Here is an 18,204-nt window from a genome sequence, read left to right on the forward strand (position 1 = left end):
CATTTCGTAGTGTGCCGACATTTACCTTGGAGACGCTGGTGATATCAGTTGGCACCTTTAAGGGGAATGGTTAAACGTTCATGTACTACTTTACCACAAGTGTTCACGAAGCACATTTGACAGCGCAACAATTCATGCCAGATCCCTCTCGGAGCTAGCTGGTTTTCATCGCCGTACAACCGCGTTTCGATGGAGGCGAAACGCAAAAAGCCGCCAGTGTGTTGCGCGATGTCAGTGCAAGTTAAAGATTCCCACAAGGCGAAATCATTCCGGGTTTCCTCCACTACTGCACCTTTTTTCTTTCTTCCTTGACTCCCTGCTTAATACCTTCCCTTACAGCGCGGTTCGGGCGTCCAGCGATATATGTTACGGCGTTATTTCCTTTCCTCAAAACCAATTTTGTTTTTTTTTTAAAGAAGAAGCGCGTCCAATAATTGCCGCTCCCAAACTAGTGGTACTGAACATGGCGCATATATCACGGGACCGACGCCGCACATACGCTCAGACTCTCCCCGAGAAAGCACCACATTGCTCGTAGTTCGGTGCAGTTGACTATATTATGTAGGACATACGGCATGGTGAGGTTTGTCATCACTGCGTGCTGTATTAGTATTGAAGGCGACCCGGTCTTCTTTATGCAGTTTGCTTTTATCTTTCAGTGGCGCTTTTCTTTGGATTGCCTACACGCATGCATACCATTCTGACGAATATATGACAGCCGCCTCTCGACCTCATCTGCATGCTATAGAAACTCACGCGGTCGGACATTTTCTTCAGCTCTCCACTACGGCTTATCTCACAGGCCACCATGTCACTGTCACACGATTAGAAAAATAAATCGATCAAATAAACAATTAATAATTAAATCACAAATCAACCCAAAGAATGAGCCGATCCAGCAGTTAATCTGATGAATCATCCAGTCAACCAAACAATCAGCAACCAGCGACCCATGCGAACGACGTTGCCTATGACATTAGGCGTTTGTTTCGCCGACAATGTGCTATTTGAAGACGTCCTCTGTCGGTCTGTTTTAGGTTAGAATGACGTAATCCAGCCGCACTGTATTGAAATAAAACAACCGTATTTTATTATTTTAGATGCTCATTGAAGAAAGAATACCGAGTCACAACATCAGGCAGCAACAGCGTTTAGAGATGCTATAGTTGTCGCTAGATAAGCAGTGAAAGACATTTTTCGAAGCAGTGTTTATTAATTATTCTGATATATATTATGTACAACTACTTCATACCCGGGCGACAATGTGCAGAGGACGAACTGTTTTTTTTTTTTAAATAAGCTATTGATCTTAAGAAGCACCGAATTTACTTTCATTTCAATTTTTCTAGAATCAGTAGTAGCCGCACTAGAAAAATAGAACATAACGACTAACTATTATGCGATACCATAAGGAGCACATCGGCTCGTTTGCCGGAGTCGGGTGTCACGCTTAGCCAGGGTGCCAAATAAAAGGGAACAAACCTGGGCGTGAGCGGGATTCGAACCCACGACGGCGACAGCACAGCAGCTTCGCTCGCCTGTGCAATAGACACCATCGCCACAGTTTTTTTTTCCTTTGTTGCACGGGGAATTTGCCTGAAAAAGAAAAACCCGAACATACTAATGCCTCAAATCGTCGAACCCCATAATACGAGGCTCAAAACCCCCGCAGTTCACCACCACCACAAGCAACCAAATTCTGGGAAGCACACACATGCATCAATATAGGGCAGCCAGCTGGGAGGCTATTTAAACGCTGCCTATACACCCTGCACTAAAGCGCACTGCTCTCGGAACACCGACTTCCCTGAACGTGGTGATTCCGCATGGCTGTCCATCATACGGCTCTTCCCAAGACTTAATAGTCCCATCAACACAGAGATCCCGAGCCACAACGCGGGTTTTCTCGACAGGATGAAATCTGATTCTGTAAGGATTCATTTCGATGTCATTCTTAAACGTTCGTTGTAATACTTCCCAGCACAACATAACATCACGGCGCTCAATAAAACAGCTAGTGATCAACGGCCTCTGGCGTATAGACAGGCGGCGTTTCACCGCCCATAGCACAATCATCTCTTTAGCATGAACCTTCGATGTTTTTAATTAAAAAGAATGTTCTTGCAGCGGACTGAATGAAGATTTCCTTAACACGCTTTAAAACATTGGTGCCAACAAACCCCAGGCACCGATACCGATACAAAGGTATAGGAAACAACGACTCAGTAAGAGCCTAAGCCATCTGCCTTCTGGAGAGGCCATACGGGTATGTCAAGAAAAGGGCTCAGTGAGGAAATTGAAGGCGTCAGCAACCTTCTTCAGGAATCCCCATAGAGTCCCCTCAGGAGCCTGTCCAGCCGGTGAGAATAGGTTAGGCAAATGAGCACTCAGACGCCTCATAAACACAGCTACCTAAAAATGAGTGGCTTGCATTTTGAAAAAGGAAGTGGGGTCCTGTTCAGGGCGCCACGCGAAGGTTCCAGATATTCAGTGATTCACCTGCATTTTCTCCTTCGCACAATGCAGAACTTGGAGGACGTAGGCAAGCTTTGAAAGCAAGATGTTAACGTACTTGTGCCCGAACAAACACTGAAAGTTCTCGAACCATCCAAGCCTGGCACTGACGCCATCGGCGCAGCCATCTATTCCGCGTGTTAAGCCGCCAGTTTCTCGCGCTGTGCTTTGGATGTTTGTCTTCTTCCCCTTCCGGCCGTGCGAAAGTCAGTACAAAAAGAGCAAGCCAAAAAGTCCAAAAGCTGAAATTTCAACGCATGGTCGCTTTACTGGCAACAAAACAAGGTGTTCGGAAACGGCGGGAGATTCGAACCAACAAATTAAATTATCATTGGCGTACATTCAATGCTAACGCATTGTATGGTGGGCCGGAAGCCCAGCTTCTCTCAAATATTTTACTGTGGACGCTTGTGGGAAGTTTTATCTCTCCACTCGGTGGCAGTAGATTTATATACGTGTCGCTGTTTTTTTTTTTTGCTTTTCACGTAGTCCCAGTCATCGGAACGAAGGTTGAGTTGAAGACTGTGGATGAAACTGCAATCACCCTGCAGCTATCGCCAGCTGGAGACGAACCTGGGGACATCAAGTAAGTCCTGTGAAACGAAGTTAGCTCTATTTGGAATTTATTCTGGGGCTGCCTGTGAAACCAAGCGATAATTCTTTGTTGGGTCGGCCACTTGCACATTACCTCACGGTGAGTGTTTTATTCGCCAGTCGATGTGGCCGGGTTTGTGAAGTACGGCAGTATAACGCTGCTCAGGACGAGATTAGAAGGGAGACATGAAACATTATATTGTGCTTACCGTTAACGCGCCTCGGTTTCTGGATTTTTTTTTTCAAAACCGTGGCTCTTAAGACCATATAAAGGTGTGAAAGAAAGGTCCTAGCTATTCTAAATAAATAGCTCGTAGGGAATAACTTCCGATACAAAACTGAAATTCGCCACCTGCGCACCTCGGGAGGCATGTTCTCACGCTCTTCGATAAAACAACTCAATAACGCAGTGTTTCTAGTTCCCTTCGGCGCAGGTTTTCCTCCTATTAAATCACTGAGTATATATAACTTCAAGCCCTGCTTCATACTCTGGCTATGCGTTGTTGTTCTTTGTTATTTGCTTATATCCTTTCTGTAACTCCTGCGGCACGCATCCTTATCGTTTTCTTGGCTAGAATGGACGGGGTCAGAGCACTGTGGAAAATCGTGAACATCCGTGTCTATTCCTACAATGTTCGAGACGATTGTCAGTGTATTCCGGCGACTTAAGCCAGCAGTTTGCCTCCGTCTTTAAAAGATGCCCTTTCTGCTATCGTCAGCAACCGAGGAGTTCAGTTTTTCTGGGAACTTAGGGCGCAACCCGAAACATTAGAGCACCTCCCGTCGCACCCTCCCAAAAAGAAGAAGAAGAAAACAAGTTTATATTCCATAAAGTTTGCGCCTCTCTTTGCCTGAGTGCCATCACGCCTACATGGCAATATCGACGTAGCAGAGACAATGCAAAAAATGTTACGTGGCTTTTGCTTAATTACCTTCGCTTTCTGGTCTCCTCGCGCTGACTGCTCGTTTAGATTCCTTCACAGCAAACGCACACACAGAAAAAAAAGGCACGCAATGTCGTACCACGTTGACGCTTTGCTTGACATCCTTGTCCTAATAAAGATCCTCAAGGCGCGTATTTCGATCATAGAGAGGCACAGTTCAGGCCTCTAGATGACGGATCACACACAACCTATCACCTGTAAAACGTCGACATGACTCTCAAGCCACCCGCTGCGGTGGCTCTATCTTTAACGTTCGGCTATTGACCCCTATATGTCGTGGGATAGAAACCCGGCCGCGGCGAGCACATTTCGAGGGGGGACAAATGCAGAAACACGTGTGCTGTGCGACTTAAGAGCAGAGTAAAAATCCCGGCAGTCCACATTAAAGCGGAGCTCTTTCCTACGACACCTTTGGCTTCGTTTATCGGGGTTTAACGTCCCAAAGCGACTCAGGCTATAAGGGACGCCGTAGTGAAGGGCTCCGACAATTTCGACCACCTGGGGTTCCTTAACGGGGGCTGACATAGCACAGTACACGGGCCTCTAGAATTTCACCTCCATCGAGAGTCCACCGCCGCGGCCGAGATCGAGCCCACGTCTTTCGGGTCGGCAGCCGAACGCCATAACCACTGAACCACCGCGGCGGCCCTACGGCCCCTTTAACACGCCACGTAAGTACATGCTGCGTTGGTAAAGAGAACCCCTCATACCGTACCGTCCCGTATCGTACTAGGCCATGCCGTACCATATACCACAACCTAAAATAATACTAAACCATACCATACCCACCATGCCACCCTCAAGTCGCCTTACGTCACCGCGTCACTGTTGCGAAGGTTGACACACATGAAATGCTTTCAGATCCTACTACGTGCTGGTCGAGAGGCAAGATCATGGCAATCGCACGAAACGTTCTATCGACGGCTCCAGCAAAGCTGCCGACGGAGCCGTCAACGAATGGATGGGCGGCACGCCGGACTACAACGAGTCGGTGGCCATGAACCTCTCCTTCTACATGGCGGCCAAGATGTCACCTGGCGAAGTGCGTAGCGGCAGGGAGTTCACGGTGGGAGACGGCCTTTACTACGGCGGATACTACAACGCGCCACTGGTTCCCGAGTCCACTTACAGCGTTGGCCTGGCCGCCGAGGTGGACTTCGAAGGCGTGAGTTTGTTGTCGGCGCGGTTTACAATACGCTCAAATTTTTCCATTAACAACTCTACAGGTGTCTTTCTGCGAGATCGGGTAGCCGTCGTCAGCGACGTCCTCCGCGCATAGTCAGAATAGTCTTGCCTGGTGATACTGGACGCCGAACGGCCAAAAGTAATGTTCATATTTGGGGCTAGGAGCTATAGTCGGATATACTCTAAGGCCCCTTACTTTGTGTATCCTTAACAAAAATTTCTTTAGACAGTCCATAGGCTCTCTATTAAGTTTATAGTCTTTCTATAGAGAAATCCTATATACTAGTCAATAGACGATCTATAGATTTATGGCGATACACTTTTTGCAGATTTTTGTCTATCGACAGTCTATAGACAAATTTGTACTGAATGTTTAGTAGACACATGTCTATGGATAGTCTATAGACGATCTATAGACTCATGGCCATAGACTTCCTGTAGATTTTTGTCTATGCAGACAGTCTATAGACAAAATCCTAGTGGTCCAGTAGACAGTTCTAGAGAACCTTCAGTACACAACTGTCTATAGACACAGTCTACAACCGTTGAAAAAGGTCACAACATGGTCTTTACGAATGCCACGGCGATGAATATACTTACAAATGTAGTTTATTTCCAAGCTATCTAGGCTGGGATTATAGAATACATGCACCATAAGAATGCACCACATTATACAAATAAATGTTGAAAGTAACGGACCGTCTAGTTTCCTCAGAAGCATTCTTGCGTCCTGTTGTCTGCTGTCAGTCATACGGATGGCTATAGAGTCAATAAAAAGTCGATACAAAATCTATAGACTATATTTATAACCGCGATCAGCCCTGAAAAGTTAGGATTTAGGTTTAATATTTTATTCTTTCAGTGACGACTAGTACTGCTTGAAGTTAACTTTTATTTGATGAAAATGAATATTTACGGGCTATAGTTGTCAACTTGCTAACAGGAGGCAGATCAAGGAATGGCGCTGTATGGATTTTAGAATTATAGTGATTTGTGGCAAGGAAAGTGGCTTTGATAATATTAGCATAATGATTTGTCACGACTGTTCTACTAGACAATGAGAAATGTTACACTAAAAAGTAAACAAGGAACAGGCTAAGAAATGAGTTTTCACAGTTCGTATCAGTAGTGATCGCGGCTACTTTCGCTTTTCAGGACAGCAGAATTTCCTACCGACTCCTGTCTGGCCCAGTCACTGGTGAGAAACTTCACTACCACTATTATAGCACCACTGCGCCGTAAATAAAACGATGAGGGAATAAATGGCTTTCAGATATTTTCTCCATATTTGTTCCAATAATTAAGAGGTAGATGTTTTATTTAAAGAAAGAAACGGCGAACATAATCCATGGCGGGATGACTCCAGGTGGTAGCGATGCACCACGACCACATTTCGAAAACTGACACAAATTCTTTATTACATCGACTACCGAACGCTATTTCTCACTTGTAGTTGTCACAGCGTGCCAAAACGATAATGAGGCGTCATGTTTACTGCAGATTTATTGAACTAAAATGCAGTTGAACTGTGTTATTTCCGAGAATATGAAAGAAAATAATTCTGCTGCATGTGTAGTAGATGTACCCACAATGAAGAACTGCAAACCCTCAAATGAGGATACTGCATGCAACTAGATTGCTTCTCTTAGTGTCGCGCAGAAGGAAAAGTGTCCTTTTAAAAGTGTCAGTGTGTACGCTGGAGCAAGAATACTTTACCTGGTTTTTTCAAAACCACCAATAAAATCTAAACTAAGCCTGCGCACGAAAAGGACCAATGAAGCCTCGTGTGCGAAACTAGGACCTTCAATAGACCGCTCTATGTTTTCTTTTTGCGTTGTATTTTCCGCGCACGAACATATTGTAGCCTGCACTGATACAAGATGAACAGAAACTTTTTAGGGGGATTTGCTAAACGATGGTAATGGGTTTCAACATCATCAACATCATTCAGCACAACTTTCAGTTCCAGGAGCGAAGTTACGTTTACGGTGGGGCGAAAGCATCGACCGCTGCTCTCCAAGTAGTCATCCCCTTTGCCAGCACACATCTGCCTATTCACCCGGATTAGCTTCTCGTCCTACGGAAACCAAGCGGTTACCTCACCATCGTGTTAGGTCACCACTAGTTTACCTTTTTTTGCGTTGTACATAACCTGCCAAAATTCATTTCCTCCTCCTGATATCTGCTAGAAGGATGTCATTAACCCTTAACCCACAGCACTTGAAAATATTTCCTCTCGATTTCAGTGCGGAAACAAGAGCCCGTCGGTAATTTGTCAACACCGACTGCAGTCACTATTTGCGTGCTCATCCTTATGGTGGCAGCCTTTGGTGCCATTTGGTGCGTTCTCACAATTTATTATTTTTGTTTCGTGTTCTCCGGAAGTGACGAGCAGCATCACCAGGCCAATCACATTCCATTGCAGGAAGTGGCGGAAAAGAATAATCGGAAAACTTCCGCGCTCCTTCCCTCACAAGCCTGCGGTGGCTGCAAGTGACGGTAAGCTTTTCATAGTTGTCATAAACAATTAAGAAATGTAATAAATAAACTTTACATGTAATATGTTAACGTCTACATTATGTAAAATGTAAGCATAACCTATTGGAATTTTTATCATTTTGCATCAGAAATAACACTGTACAAAACAGCGGCAAGTTATCATTATTTTTCACCTTTTAAGTGACTGCATCAATGCACCGAGTTGATGTAATCTGTAATGAAAGCGTTCGGTCTATAAGGTTTAACAATCGGAAGCGACTCAGTGGAGGTCTTCGAATAATTTAGACCACCAGTTCTTTAACTTACACTGACATCGAACAGTACACGGGCCTCTGACATTATCGTTCTCTTGTTATTGTTAACCTTTGCTGAAAATCGTTTGATTCCTTCATTAACAGCAAATTATTATGTAAAACTACTGTATTTTTGTCACTGTTACATTTGAATGGCTCCCTGATCAGGTGAAGCTGTCCTTACATTTTTTTGTCAGGGAGTCTGTCAAAACTGTGGGTGTTGAAAATAAAGGTAAAGCATTGGACATGACGGGGACAAAGAGCAATTTTGCAAGCACACCTCAGAGAAACCGAGAATCAGACCTAGGGAAAGCTTTTAACCAAATGCGGAAGCCGGCGGCTAACCGACGGCACTATAGGTATCGAACCGAACATCTACCGCATGCAAGGCAGACCTCCTACCTTACGCCACTGTTGCGGTGGCCTCCACGTAAAGCATAAGCCTCGGCTTTGGTAAGTGGCGGGCTCGACTCCCACTCCTGCCGGGAGTCCTCTGGTTTCCGCAAACTGGTACAAAGGTTTTCCTGCACGGTGTTCGGCTCTCCAGGGCTGTTGGTTTGGGAAAGGTGCCTTCGCCTTCAAATCCCGCCACGGTTAGCTTAAACAGGCAATTCAAATAAAGAAGGGCCACATGCCGGCTTTACCACAGAAGATGAACTGCATTTATTTAATGGCGAAACAATTCGCCGACACGTCAAAGCAAAGGTTTAGTGAAAGGACCTTTTTTCTGAGCGTTTCATCTTAGTGAAAGCCAAGCACCAGGCCGGAGAAAAGCTTGTACCCATTAGAAAACCGGTGATAACCCGCTGGCACTGGGGATCGAACGCCGCACCTACAGCACGGTCCCTCAAAGATGGCCGCCCCTGCCACTGAGGCAGTGACGGATGAAAAAACTATTCTAAACGGAGATCGCGTATTGTCGTGGCGTGCACTGACCCTCACGAATGTTTTGTTTCTGATGCTCCACATGTTACATCGGCACCCGCAGCGGCTAGCCTGTCGATAGTTGAGGAAAATGATGGATTGGATTTTGAGATGGAAGAGATGAGTGGCAGTGGAAGCGAGACGACCTCGAAGCCTCTGCCTCTGTCGGACCTGCAAGAGTACGTGCAGCGGATGTTGGCCTTCGATGGCCTTAAGACCGAGTTCCTCGTGAGTGATACATTGCTTGTTCCGGAGTGAGGCAAGGAAACATGCTTAGAACTGTTTTCAGCCACACCACCAGCACGTGTCACAAATGCATGCTTGCCGAAGTCAGTGCACGGAAAATTCACGATATTAGCTCTGCTTCGATGAGAGCGAGAGTTCTACAACCTTTGTCCGTAAAGTTCCGAGACTGAGTCCATTAAAAAAATGCGTTTAACACTGAAATCCTTTGTGCAGCACCCCTTCGAAATACTCTCCCTTGCAGTCTATACACAGCTTCCAACGCTTCTTCAGGTCTTGGATACAGTTGGAAAACGCTTCTTTTGGCAGGGCTGTCAGCTCCTTTGTCGTGGCGTCTTGAATGGCCTCCACGCTTCCCATCCAGCGACCTTTTAGGCCTCTCTTCAGACGAGGAAACAGGAAAAAATCACATGAGGAGAGGTCAGGCGACCATGGCGGATGGGGAAGTACAGTAATACTGTGCTTGGCGACAAATTTTGTCACTATGAGAGCAGTGTGCGGCCTCGCGTTATCGTGGAGAAAGCTCCATTTTAAAGATGACCATAAGTCAGGGTGTCAGCGTCGCAGTGCATCACGCATGTGTTGGAGCACGCGGATATAAAACTCCTGATTCACCGTTTGTCCTTGTGGTTGGAACTCGTGGTGTATGACACCTCTGGAATCCAAAAAACTTCAGCATCGTCTTTGTTTTGGTCTGCTGTTGCCGCACATTTTCCGCCACCGGAGAGCTTGTGGACCATCATTCGGCGCTTTGCCTCTCAGGATCATATTGAAAACACCAAGTTTCGTGTTCAGCAATGATGCTGTCGACAAATGCAGCATCCCTCTCTGCCTCGGAACGCAAATCAGGGGCTCACTGATGCCCGCGTGTCCTTCTGGCCCTGTGTGAGGGAGTGCGGCACAAGTCTGGCATTCAGCTTTCGTTTCGCCAAGTTCTCACGCAAAATTTGGCAGCATGTTGTCTTATGTCGAGAGCATCTGATAGCATGCGGACTGTAATCGTGCGCTCTTGCTGTACGATTCTCCTGATCTGAGCCACGTTGTTTTCATTCCGTGAGGTTGAAGAGCGCCCCTGCCTTGTGTCGTCTTCCACCGACCTTCTCCCGAAACGAACCTCTTGTGCCACTCGAAAACTCGCGCCCACGGTAATGTCTCGTTGCCGTAAGCGTCACGAAGAAGCGTCACGAAGGAGTGTGGCTGTCTTGCCAAGCTTCACACATAATTTTATGTTCACACGCTGCTCGAGGTGGACGTTCATCTCTCCACATTCACTCACAGTAGAATGCGCAGACTACTAGTGACAACGTATTTTTCTACATGTACTCTCATTTAGCGGCTGCCACAGCAATTAACATAAATAGCTCAGGTTAGCCCTACACATACGCACCAACATTTGTTTTGGGGAATCTTTTCTAGAGAAGAAAATAAATCAGTCTTGAAACATCACGGACAAAGGTTGTAGAAAACTGCTGATAGTAAGTTTCAAGTACTGGTGAGAGCTTTTGAAAGATACAGCGAGACAGGAATGTGGAATTGTCAGTTAAGCGAGAAAATAGCATTGATTTCGAATATTAACTTTGGTTACAATATTAGTACCAACATTATTGGTACAGTTTACGTTGGTGAAGAAAGTTCATACATGGTTCATCTTTTTCTTGGTTAGCGCTTTCATTAGCACTAATGAAGAGCACTCGACTCGATTTTCTTTTCTTCTGTGTTTTCTGTCGATTTTGTTATAACACTACTACTTCGCTGTGAGTGATTTTGTGTTTTTCTAAGTGGAAGCTAACTAAGAGCCTTTGGAATATATTGTAATTTTGTTTCAGAATCAGCCCAAGGGCCGCCAGTATCCGACAATAGAAGCACAGAGGACTGAGAACAAGATCAAAAATCGCTACGGAAATTTACTCGCTTGTGAGTGCATATTATTTATGGCTTTGAGAAATCGACATAATGAGAAGGTAGAATCAGCAAAAAAAACACTACAGAAAACTAAGAAGTGCGCAAGACAGTTGTCATTTGAGCGATCTTCCAGTGCACTCCTTTGTCTTGTGTTACGTTTTTTATCCGGCTGCACCTTCCCAACATGCTGCTCGAACTGACCCAGCTTTGCGCATGCATGTACTGTGGCAGTGAAAAAAACTAAAATGAGTGGGATCAAGCATGCTGCAAAGTTGCACTATCCACTCGATGCTCTCTTCAATCATACGGTTTCACACATGCAGAGAATACAGGTAAACGGACTTGCCTGCCGGAGTCGACACTAGTAACCAGAAGTCATTCCTGTGTCTTAAACCACAGCTTACTTATGAAGAGAGAAACTGCAGCGCACAAAAGGCAATCTGTATAATTTAGCAACTTTTTAGCGCTGCTTGCAATAAACGATAGAAAAAGAAAGAGACTGAACAAAAGTATTTCTTGGAATCTGAAATAAATACTTCATGAAACCGTGCTGGTTATTGCAGTTCCTTTACCGAAAAAAGCAGCAAGTGTTTCTTTGTGTGTGGGCGTTCTCCTCTTCACTGTTAATCTGTGTGGCGGAACCGAATGGTTTCTAGCCGTTAATACATTTACTGCTTTTCTTCCCATCCGTAACGGCTCCTGGCGCTAAACAATCCTCTAACCAAGAAAGTAAAGAATTCAAATGAATACTGAGAGTCGATATCGAGGTGGCTTTGTGTGTAGCTGTAATGATGGGCCTTCTTTTAAAGAGCAAAGAAGCACTATAAAACTTCTGAAACATTAATTTGAAACCATTAAACGAACAGAGATACAAGATTAACGCGGAGGTCTTGAGGAACATAATAACTGACGTGCGTTTATCCTTAAAGCACAGCATATCCGGATGCGAAACGTTCTCACCGCGACAAGTAATTTTGATGTTGCATGTCTTCCAGATGACCACAGCCGTGTGAAGCTCAAGCCAATACCTGGTGTCTTGTACTCAGACTACATCAACGCGAACTATATAGATGTGAGTATGTAAGAACCAGATCATAGCTGAAGTGTAGGTTCATCTCTAAAGTGTTCGATATTTTCTTCCTGCAGGGCTACTGCAGGCCAAAGCGGTACATCGCCACTCAAGGTACAACTTCGTCAATAATAACAATTATTGTGCAGTAACAACTGTCATAGAGAGTGACCGATCGTCTCCCTAATGACACTTTGCCCAAATCGAACAAAGCATCTACTGTTTGAGGTGCGATAGATTCCGGGCGAAAAATTTGTAGATCAGCAAAGTACACGGGACGGGGAAAAAAGTAATCAAACACTGATGAATTTCGAAGTTCAAGAAATCCTACAAAGCTGCTTTAAAATAGTGAAATATCTGTTTCAGGTCCAAAGCATCACACCGTAGACGACTTCTGGCGCATGGTTTGGCAGGAGAACGTGTGTAAGATCGTCATGCTAACAGGCATCGTCGAAAACGGCAAGGTACGCATACGTTCGATTTTGCTCGATCATAACTAGATAATTATCGCCCTTGTCTAGTTGTCCGTTGGAGAGTAGCCTTTTACAGTAGGCAATAAACTCTAAGCGCGGCTGTCCTTGTCCTTACATGGCTGTCACCCGTCCTCGTTGTTTAATTTTGGAAGGTACTAGCCGATTCCACACTCGATCATCTGGTGTTAGACGCTTGAAACCTGAGCCGCCTTTGCTTTGTATCTGCTCACAGTTGGCACTTGTGTTTGGAACTAGAAAGAGTTTGTTCTGAAGAAGCAAGCGTCGCGAATCGTTTGTGCTCTTTGCATGGCTGTGAGTCATTTTCCACTTCACAACATTGAATGCCTAGTCTTCAGTGATTTTCTCAGGCAAGTATGCCAGAAGCTGGAACGGCGAGCTTGATATCCTGTACATAATCGCAGACCAAGTGTGAGAAGTACTGGCCCGAGAAGACGGCGATTTACGGCGAGATCCAGGTGCACTTCATCGCCGAAGAGCAGTTCCCTGACTACGTGATCCACCAGTTGCACATCACGTTGGCGGACACGACACGTGAAGTCAAGCACTTCCACTTGACTTCGTGGCCCGATCATGGGGTGCCCCTTTACCCGAACACGGTGCTCACATTCCGCAGGAAGGTCAACCAGTACAGGACGTACAATGAGGCCCCCGTGGTGGTTCATTGCAGGTAAGTAAAGGAAAATGACCCCAGGCGTTTCATTCTCCATACGGGAGATAAACTCGTGGTCATACCTCTACCACCCTGGCCAAACAGTGTCCACTACCATGTGCGATGTCAGTGCACGTCAAAAAACCCAGGTGGTCGAAATTTCCTTATCCCCTCATTACAGCATCCCTCATAGCCTCAGTCGCTTTTGGACGTTAAGCCCCATTAACCATAAACCATAAATCCAGAGAGAGATGGTGTATTATGGCGGGTAACAAAATCGTGGATTCGCACCTGTTTAGCCTGCACCTATGGTTTACAGCGCCGGTATCGGTCGTACTGGAACCTACATTCTTCTGGACAACCTCCTGGAGCAGTCGCAGTCCGAAGGAGTTGTGGATGTCGTCGGGCAGCTGTCAGCCATGCGCCAGAACAGAATGAACGTCGTCGAGACACTGGTAAGTTCGCCATCGTGCTTTCTAACAGTAACTGTTTCCGCGGTCTCCAATAGTATATAGAGGCTTCTGTAATACCTAAGGGCCCACAGAGCAGAGCATAGAAGCGTGTAGTGGGCAAAGACGTTACATAAAACTTTTGTAGTCGAAGCGACACCCGAGAAGAAAAGCCGGTATCCGCTATCTTGCAAGGGGAAGAAAGCACACATCGCAGAAGGGTCGTCCCCTATCAAACGTCCCATATGGGCGCTAGACTGTTTTGCATTTATGTGAAAATTTTCAGGCTCATTTGTCTCATGAAGAACGATACTATGCTGCAAACTGTTTGGTGAACAGAATGTTTTTCTGCGGCTTGAGCCTTTTTAAAGTGTCCAGCTGGGCGCTTAGCATGGCATTTGAAAAAAATTCTAAAAAAGCTGATGTTTGGTACAGCAATCCGGTTGGCTTTTGATTCCATACACACAAGTTGAGAAATAATGTGCAGTTAGATACAAAGCGAAATGTCTATTGTCATCTATTTTTTATGGACATTTCAGTACCGTCAAATCATTGCTCCACGAATCTTTTTAATGCCGTTATTGTCCCGACTACTGGCGCTAACTTCAAGTGTTGGAAAGATGCGTACTTTCTCTTGAAATCAGTACGTCATTAATTATTATGAAATTCTTAATTAAAAAAAACTTTACATCTCCAAGGATAAAGACATTTATTATGCCAGAATTATTTCGGCAAAGTGTCATACTGCGTACATCGAAGGACAATAAATTTTTTCAAACCAATCAAGATAGTCGAGCGCCAAACCTGAAACGGTTCAAAAAAAAAAAAACTCAGAGGTAAGTCCAGTTCTAGAAAGTGCTGACGGAAAGCTGCTTGACGATAGGACGCGATGACGTTCTTATAGTTTCCAAATCACATTACTCGAGGGAGAACTTTCATCGAAAGGTAGATACCTGGCTCCTTACCACAATGAAGAATAAAGCAAGCTGAAAACTATTTTCAATTTAATGACTAGTTTAGAATCGTGGCGAAATCTGTGCCGCATCCCGACACGTCCCTTAATCCCGCACCATCGCGGTTGAAAAATTACAGACCGATCAGCTTATTGTCCGTTGCCTACAAGGTATTTACTAAGGTAATCGCTAATAGAGTCAGAGCAACCTTAGACTTAAATCAACCAAATGATCAGGCAGGCTTTCGTAAAGGATATTCAACAATAGATCATATTCAGACTATCAATCAGGTGATAGAGAAATGCGGAGAGTATAACCAAACCTTATATATAGCCTTCATTGATTACGAGAAAGCATTCGACTCAGTGGAAACCTCAGGAGTAATACAGGCATTGCGGAATCAGGGTGTAGAAGAGCCTTATGTGAAAATACTGGAAGATATATATATATATAGCAACTGCACAGCTATCATAGTCCTCCATAAAATCAGCAATAAAATTCCAATAAAGAAGGGCGTCAGGCAAGGAGATACGATCTCGCTAATGCTATTCACCGCCTGTTTACAGGAGTTACTCCGAGGCCTTGTTTGGGAACAGTTGGGGATAAGAGTTAATGAAGACTACCTAAATAATCTGCGATTTGCTCATAACAATGCCTTGCTGAGTCACTCACGAGATGAACTGCGAAGGATGATAAATGATTTAGACAGGCAGAGAAGAACGCAGGGTCTAAAAATTAACATGCAGGAAACCAAAGTATTGCTCAACTGTCCAGCAAGAAAACAGCAGTTCAAAATTGGTAGCGAGGGACTGGAAGTGGTAATGGAATATGTCTACTTAGGGCCGATAGTGAAAGCTGATCCGGATCATGAGAGGGAAATAGGAGGATAAGAATGGGGTAAAGCGCGTATGGCAGATTCTGTCAGATAATGAAGAGCAGTTTATCAATATCCCTCAAGAGAAAAGGGTACAACAGCTGTATCTTACCGACGCTCACCTACGGGGCAGAAACGTGGAGGCTAACGAAAAGGGTTCAGCTTAAGTTAAGGACAACGCAGCAGGCAATGCACAAAAAAATTATAATTATAACGTTAAGAGACCAGAAGAGGGCAGAGTGGATGAGGGAACAAACGCGGGTTAATGACATCCTAGTCGAAATCAAGAGGAAGAAATGGGCTAGGGCAGGGCATGTGACGCAATGGCAAGATAACCGCTAGCCCTCAAGGATAACAGAGTGGATTCCAAGAGAAGGCAAGCGTAGCAGGGGGCGGCAGAAAGTTAGGTAGGCGGATGAGATTAAGAAATTTGCTGCCATATGGTGGCCGCAGCTGGCAGAGGACAAGGTTAATTGGAGACACTTTCAAGAGGCTTTTGCCTTGAAGTGAGCATACTAAGGCTGATGATGATGATGATTGCGACACTTATACACTTATACAGTTAAGACTGCAGCGGTGGCTCAGTGGTTACGACGCTCAGCTGCTGACCCAAAAGACGCAGGTTCGATTCCGGCCGCTGCGGTCGAGTTTCGATGGAGGCGAAATTCTAGAGGCCCGTGTACTGTGTGATGTCAGTGCACGTTAAAGAACCCCAGGTGGTCAAAACTTCCGGAGTTCTTCACTACGTCGTCCCTCATAGCCTCAGTCGCTTTGGGACGTTAAATTCCCATAGACCACAATACTTATCGCTGTATTATTTAAATATACAAAATAATGAATTCGAACAGAGGAGATCTCATATCTGGTTCATAACTTCGCGAACAGGTCGAGCACATCACAAGCACAGAATTTCTTCTCTATTGCTGTGGAATATTAGTTGTTTCGCCTCTTTTTGCCGTACTATTCACGTAGTCTTAATTTGTCTTGAAATGAACCTACCAGCCTAAGTGGTTTAGGGGTCTGCCAGTTCTTGGTGTGCAAAAGAAAACACTGCCTTCCATACAGTACGTTCATTTTATTTTGTCCTTTAGACTCCTTGCGCGAAGACTGCGTTGGCAAAATAAAAGATACTTTGGCGATCACTGCGTTTTAATTCATATTGGAGGCAATGTGCTATATTCCCAACGCCAAAACGGGGACATAAATGGATTAAGTGTACTGAGTGGCAGAAATCTTGTGCAGTATGGATTTTATGTAACCATTACAGCCTTTCAATGCCATATTCAGTTAATCTCACCTTAGGTTTTGAGTAATGCTCTGAGAAATTCTGATGCCATGCCAAATAAAACAATTTACGCCCTACTAAAACACTGCAGTTAGGCGATCTATCCGTTAATCTCACCTTAGGTTTTGAGCAACGCTCTGAGAAATTATAATGCCATGCCAAATAAAGCAAATTACGTCCTACTGAACCACTACAGTTAGGCGATCTAGATCCTTACTTACGCCGCTTTTCTGCAAATTAGCAATTAAACAGCAGGAATATGCATCAGCAGGAAACAAATGTCGCATGTTCGCAGTGTATGCTTGCATGCTGCTAGCGAATAATAAAACATACACGTATCGTGGAATAGCGTGCATCTCTGTGTTTCCACATATGTTAGTGCTCCGTTTATGCTTGTTTTACGAGCGTTATGCAAGCTCCCTTTTATGCGCCAAGACAGCGCTTTCTAGCCCCAGCAACACTGACAAAATGAGCAAAAACACACCAGTCCACCGACGGTGACATCAAGTCTGACCACAATATAAGGCGCATGAGGCATAAAATTTGAGCTCCCACTAGAAGTTATTAACTAGATAACCTAATTATCATATGTTGAAACGCAGGCGCCCGCAAGCACCCTTGGTACCCGCGCGATGCGCCCGCGCTTTCCAGCGCCGCAAGTTTTTGCCCCTTGTACAATGGCCGCGCCGACGTCACCCGTTCGCGTTGGGGTCGATGGGGGATTGCCACTTCGGAAGTTTTATACAACCTCCTTGATAGTGGAGCATACACTGTAGTCATGAAGTTCTAAAGAATCCCAAAGTGGGAATGAGAGTTACTTCCACAGTTCAAAAATGTGCAGCGTCAAGTGTTCTGGGAGTACCTTATGCCACGGCTCATGGTAAGCATTGGGGCCATAAAACCTTTAACGAAAAATACACCTCATGCAACAGGTACTATACAAACGAAATGATACAGTTCAGTGGTACTTAACAGGAGAAATAAATTAGAAAAAAGGTCCATGTTCGTAGTGACAACGTGCTTATGTAATGCACATTTCGAACATGAGCTCAAGACAGTGATTGCACTACTGTTTATGACTGTGGCGATACTTATAAGGGCATTATCGAGAAAAAAATACTTCCGAATCGGCTAAATGTTAGAAAATGTCAACATGACATTCAAATGCGAACAACCGTGCACGCGTGTATTTACACAGCGTGGGAACATTGGCAATCATGATAATGATGGTTATGAATTTTTATGGTGCAAGAACATCTATGGCCAAACAGCGCCGTGGCACAAGGTATTTTAGACTTCTCACAGGTAGGGTCAAAGACCCATTTGCCAAGCA

General features: G+C 44.9%; 1 protein-coding gene across 7 annotated transcripts in view; it reads left to right on the forward strand.

Annotated features, from left to right (window-relative positions):
* The window catches only part of LOC144110624 (receptor-type tyrosine-protein phosphatase U-like), a 71,033-nt gene that overhangs the window by 45,232 nt on the left and 7,597 nt on the right, over positions 1–18,204 (forward strand). For all 7 annotated transcript variants that reach the window (XM_077643650.1, XM_077643651.1, XM_077643654.1 and 4 more), the window contains 12 exons: positions 3,004–3,100; positions 4,914–5,217; positions 6,393–6,435; positions 7,484–7,577; positions 7,663–7,736; positions 9,018–9,181; positions 11,023–11,110; positions 12,094–12,170; positions 12,245–12,281; positions 12,534–12,631; positions 13,063–13,328; positions 13,630–13,765. In XM_077643650.1, coding sequence (XP_077499776.1) covers positions 3,004–3,100; positions 4,914–5,217; positions 6,393–6,435; positions 7,484–7,577; positions 7,663–7,736; positions 9,018–9,181; positions 11,023–11,110; positions 12,094–12,170; positions 12,245–12,281; positions 12,534–12,631; positions 13,063–13,328; positions 13,630–13,765 — 1,478 coding nt within the window. The remainder of the gene's footprint in view (positions 1–3,003; positions 3,101–4,913; positions 5,218–6,392; positions 6,436–7,483; positions 7,578–7,662; positions 7,737–9,017; positions 9,182–11,022; positions 11,111–12,093; positions 12,171–12,244; positions 12,282–12,533; positions 12,632–13,062; positions 13,329–13,629; positions 13,766–18,204) is intronic.

The sequence above is a fragment of the Amblyomma americanum genome, chromosome 11 (genome assembly GCF_052857255.1).
Source record: "Amblyomma americanum isolate KBUSLIRL-KWMA chromosome 11, ASM5285725v1, whole genome shotgun sequence".
NCBI lineage: Eukaryota > Metazoa > Arthropoda > Arachnida > Ixodida > Ixodidae > Amblyomma > Amblyomma americanum.